General features: G+C 56.1%; 1 protein-coding gene across 2 annotated transcripts; it reads right to left on the reverse strand.

Moving 5' to 3' along the window:
- Positions 1-255: 255 nt before the first annotated feature.
- SLC52A1 (solute carrier family 52 member 1) lies at positions 256-3,107 on the reverse strand. 2 transcript variants are annotated; one of them, XM_023184691.2, is made up of 5 exons: positions 2,534-3,107; positions 2,150-2,385; positions 1,152-2,031; positions 936-1,059; positions 256-845 (listed from the first exon to the last, which is right to left on the reverse strand). In XM_023184691.2, exons 2-5 carry the CDS (start codon positions 2,277-2,279, stop codon positions 633-635), a joined length of 1,347 nt encoding a protein of 448 aa, XP_023040459.1. In that variant the 5' UTR covers positions 2,280-2,385; positions 2,534-3,107; the 3' UTR covers positions 256-632. The 2 variants fall into 2 exon arrangements, with proteins under 2 accessions (XP_023040459.1, XP_023040460.1); XM_023184692.2 differs by lacking the exon at positions 2,534-3,107 and having other exon boundaries at positions 2,150-2,423.
- Positions 3,108-5,102: the final 1,995 nt, after the last annotated feature.

A 5,102-nucleotide genomic window follows, 5' to 3' on the forward strand; every position in this document is an offset into this window, starting at 1 on the left:
CAGGAGGCTGAGGCAGGAGAATCACTTGAACCCGGGAGGGTAAAGGTTGCAGTGAGTCGATATCGTGCCACTGCACTCCAGCCTGAGCAACAGAGCGAGACTCTATTGTCTTTAAGGGCCAATCCCATAGTATATTACAGAGACTCACCTAAGAAAGGTTTTTGACAAAGAAAACCCACAGAAGAAGAGATAAGCTGTGGATATGATAAGAAAGACACTACAATCTATTTAAATCTAATTGCACATTAGATAATATATATATGAAAAATTATTTAACCCAGTTTCTGATTTCATTATATATTCATTATATATTTCTTATAAGGTTTTCATTAGGGTTTTTTTTTTGTTGTTTGTGTGTTTGTTTGTTTTTATAAGAATACTTTATTGCCCAAATCCCACAAAGGTCTCAGGCCCTGGGGCCAAGCCCACAGCGCCAACCTGTCCCCTGGCTCCGGGCCTGGTCTTTGGTGCCCACCCTGGCCTGATGGGCCAAGGTCTTCTTTGGAGTGTGCAGGTGTCCATGAGCATTCCTGTGTTGGGGGAAGCCTGCCTCGGCCACAAGTAATCAGGCACTGTGGCAGCCTCAAGATGAAGGCAGGTGGTGTAGAGTTGGGTCCCCCCCCTGCCCAGGCTCAGGGGCCACAGGGGTCTACACAGTCCTTTCTGCTTTGAAACACGTGGTAGATGCTGGTGGGAGGGAACATGGCGCCGGCACCAAGCAGGGAGCCCACCTGGATGGCCACACCGGCCGCCAGCAATGCCGGCCGACCCCCACCATGCAGCAGGGAGCTTGCAGCCACCTTCACGTATGAGAACACACAAAGACACAGCACCCACGACAGTACCTGCAAGGGGGGACACAGCAGTAGGCTGAGTGTGCATGCCCTTGCCCCAGGGAACAACCTCCTCCCCACTTCATGTCCCCACTTGCTCACCACAAGGACCACCCCTGCAGTGGTGCCCACCAGGGGTGGGCAGGGGCTCAGGATTGCCAGTACCATCAGGTAGGCCCCAAAGAGCATGCCCAGCAGAGAAAGACCAACCAGCCCTGCCAGGGACCTGTTGGGGATGAGCAGACTCAGGGCTGATTGTTCCGGGACCTGGGCCCCAACTGTAAGTTCCACCCACCAAGCTTGGGGCCCCTTTTGCACCTGCACAGCACGCCCATGGCCAGGAAGCAGGCAAGGGGGTTGGCGGCACTGCCCAGCACCACAGCCAGGTGGTAGGCCAGGCGCCCATAGGGCAAACAGGAAAAGCTCTGCACGGCAGGCAGCACGCCATTGGTCAGGGCACTGGTGATGGCCAGCAGGCCCAGCAGGAAGGCACCATGGGCTGAGAACAGCTGATGGACCTCAGGGTCTGGGCCAGGGATGGTGCCTGCTGCCTGGCTTGGTGGCTCCTGCAATGGCAAAGCCTCTTCTTCCTCCTTCTCTTCCTCCTCTGCTCCTGGGGATCCCAACTGAAGTTCAGGCCCTGCGCCCCCTGTGGTTAGAGATGGTAGTGATGGCAACAGCAACAGTAGACCCTGGAAGGCGGCAGCTGAAGTGACCAGAAGGGCAGTCAGTGCCCAGAAGAAGGTGCTGGCAGGAAAACGCTCAGGGAAGTTGAGGGGAGGCCCAGAGGTGCCATTGGTGGGCGCTGGCGGGCAATCGAGGCGGCCTACACCCTGCCCTAGGGCCAGCACACACGGGAGCAGGGCACTGAGACCCTGACCCAGGAAGAAAGACCGTAAGAAAGGAGGTGGCAGGTGGCTCAGGAAGGGCAGGAAAGTGACATTAGAGGTACAGCAGGCCAGTGCCAACACTAAGGCCAGTGTTAGAAAGGCCACAGAATGGAGTTGCCCTGCCACTGGGGCCACGTGGTGCCACAGAGGGGCCAGCAGGGCTGTGCCCACTACACTCAGCACCTGTACCACCTGGATGGGGACCCGCTCGCCCTTGCCCGGGGCCAGCCGCCTCCACAGAGTCACCACCAGCAGACCCAGGTTTCCCAGTGCCACAACCACAGAGAGGTATGAGGGGAGGCTCCAACCTGCAGGGAAGGAATGACGCCACGTCAGGAGCACAGCCGTTAAAGGACAAAGAGCTGCCACAGGCCACCTTTCTGGGCACACCTGCCCCATGCTTCCCTGTACCTCGCTCCCGCTCACCCTCTGGAAGGTCTTTTACCACCACAGGCAGCTCCACCCAGATCCCGTTGACAGCAGCCCAGGAGCCCATGCCGAAAAGGGCCACCAGCAGGTGGGTCAGCACCAGACGGCCCAGCGTGGGTGCTGCCATTCAGCCCAAAGCTGGACCCTCCAGGACAGTGCAAAGGTCACAGGCAGGTCCTTCCCAGGTAGGTCCAAAGATACTTTGGCTTTTCTGGAAACTGAAGACTTTCTAGCTGGAAGGAAACCAACAGGCTGGCAGGTAATAGGCAGGTGGAACAGGATCAGAGTCAGAAGACAAGTCGGTCAGACTGCTAAGACCAGGGCAACTGGAGGGAGCAGTGGCCAGACACCAGTGGGGAAGGGGGGGGGGCCAGGACTTACCACTGGGCACCAGCTGCGCCTGTGGGGGCGGCACCCCAGCAGTGCCGGCAGGGAGAGAGGCAAGAAGCTGGCCCGAGGGCTGGCCCGAGGTGCAGCTGCCCCAGAGGAGCAAAGAGGGAGCTGCTTTTCCTACCCACAGAGGACTGGAGGTCCCAGTTGTCAAAACAGCGGTGGCTCAGGCCTGTAATCCCAACACTTTGGGAAGCTGAGGCAGGCCGATCGCCTGAGGTCAGGAATTTGAGACCAGCCTGGCAAACATGATGAAACCCCCTCTCCACTAAAAATACAATAATCAGCCGGGCGTGGTGGCAGGCACCTGTAATCCCAGCTACTCAGGAGGCTGAGGCAGGAGATTCACTTGAACCTGGAAGGCGGCAGCTTTCAGTGAGCCAAGATCGCGCCACTGCATTCCAGCCTGGGCGACAGAACGAGCCTCGGTCTCAAAAACAAAAAACAAAACAACAGCTCGGCACCAACACCCTCACCTTCAAATGGACCCCGGGACAAGGGGACCTCTCAGGTGCCACGCGCAACCCTAGCGCTTTTGCGACACTCAGGACTTGCCGAGGCAGGTCGGGTTGGAAAGGGGAGTGGCCGGGGCGGGCTCTGCCCGGAGGGGCGTTCCGTTCTGCCCTCCTGCCTGCGTTAGGGGGGGCGTCCCGGGAGCCGCCAGGTGCGCGCAGGGGTCCCCGCGCCTCCGGAGGCAGCAGTCCCGGGACCCAGCGGCTGGCGGACCTCCTGAGAGGGAGCCCCCTCCGCCGGGGAGGTGGCCCAGCCCAGAGCCCGCACGGCTCGGATTTTGTTTGTTATTTTAATTAATTAATTAATTTTGAGACAGGGGCTCGCTCTGTCACCCAAGCTGGAGCGCAGCGGTGGCGATCGCGGCTCACTACAGCCTCAACCTGGAAGGCTCAAGCGATCCTCCCACTTCAGCCTAACCCAGTCCCCCCACAAGTAGCTGGGACTGCAGGAGAGCACCACCATGTCCAGCTATTCATTTATTTATTTAGGTAGAGACTAGGACTCACTATGTTGCTCAGGCTGGCTTCGAACTCCTGGGCTCAAGCGATCTTCCTACCTCAGCCTCCCAAGTAGCTGGGACTACAAGGCGAACCACTGCCAGCTACTACCACACTTAGCTGTTTTTACACCTTTTTTTTTTTTCTTTTGGAGTCTCACTCTGTCGCCCAGGCTGGAGTGCAGTGGCGGGATCTCAGCTCACTGCAAGCTCCGCCCGCTGGGTTCACACCATTCTTCTGCCTCAACCTCCTGAGTAGGTGGGACTACAGGCGCCTGCCACCACGCCCAGCTAATTTTTTTGCATTTTTTAGTAGAGACGGGGGTTTCGCCGTGTTAGCAAAGATAGTCTCGATCTCCTGATCTCCTGATCCACCTGCCTCAGCCTCCCAAAGTGCTGGGATTACAGGCGTGAGCCACCGCGCCCAGCCTATCCAACACTTTTCTTGTACTTGTTATATGCCAAGTACTGGCATAAATATTTTAAAAATATGAACAAACAATCCTCCCAACAGTCCAATGGAGTGGCTACTATTATCAATACTCCATTTACAAGTAAGGAAACCAGAAACCAAGGCACATAAAGATTCAGTTGGCCGGGCGTGGAGGCTCATGTCTATAATCCCAGCACTTTGGGAGGCTGAGGTGGGTGGATCGCCTGAGGTCAGGACTTTGAGACCAGCCTGGCCAACACAGTGGTGAAACCCTGTCTCTACTAAAAATACAAAAATCAGCTGGGCTTGGTGGCACGCACCTGTAGTCCCAGCTTCTTAGGAGGCTGAGGCAGGAGAATCGCTAGAACTCAGGAGGCAGAGGTTGCAGTGAGTCGAGATCGCGCCACTGTACTCCAGCCTGGGCAACAGAGAGAGACTCCGTCTCCAAAAAGAAAAAAGATTCAGTCACTTGTTCAACCTTACACAGGTAAGGAGCAGAGCCAGGATCTGAGTGTTGGTGACCGATGGTCTAACTGCAGGGACTGTCCCCTCAGCATAGGTGATCACCTCACCCCTTGGCCAGACACCCTGCCACTGCCTATCTGCAAACCAGTAACTGACAATTTCTCACTCTGCCGGCCAGGCTGGAGTGCAGTGGCGTGATCTCGGCTCACTGCAACCTCCGCCTCCTGGGTTCAAGTGATTCTCCTGCCTCAGCCTCCTGAGTAGCTGGGATTACAGGTGCCTGCCACCAAGCCTGGCTAATGTTTGTATTTTTAGTAAAGATGGGGTTTCACCATGTTGGCCAGGCTGGTCTCAAATTCCTGACCTCAAGTGATCCGCCTGCCTCAGCCTCCCAAAGTGTTGAGATTACAGGCCTGAGCCACCGCGCCCAGTCAGTAATTGACAATGTATAGACATAGTTCCCTATATGTTAGGGAAGTTGCAGAAGAGGGAAAGATAAATTGTAAAGTGCAGATGCTTCTCTTGGAATGACTTTGGGACAAAAGAGATCACTATGTCCTTAGGAATAGAGCTCCAACTAAAGAAAGGCAGAAAGCTAGAGAGGCCACAACAGGAGAGGTGAGACCCACACCAAGGGAGTCAGGGAGCAAGCT

The sequence above is a fragment of the Piliocolobus tephrosceles genome, unplaced genomic scaffold, assembly GCF_002776525.5.
Source record: "Piliocolobus tephrosceles isolate RC106 unplaced genomic scaffold, ASM277652v3 unscaffolded_22795, whole genome shotgun sequence".
NCBI classification, from domain to species: Eukaryota; Metazoa; Chordata; class Mammalia; order Primates; family Cercopithecidae; genus Piliocolobus; species Piliocolobus tephrosceles.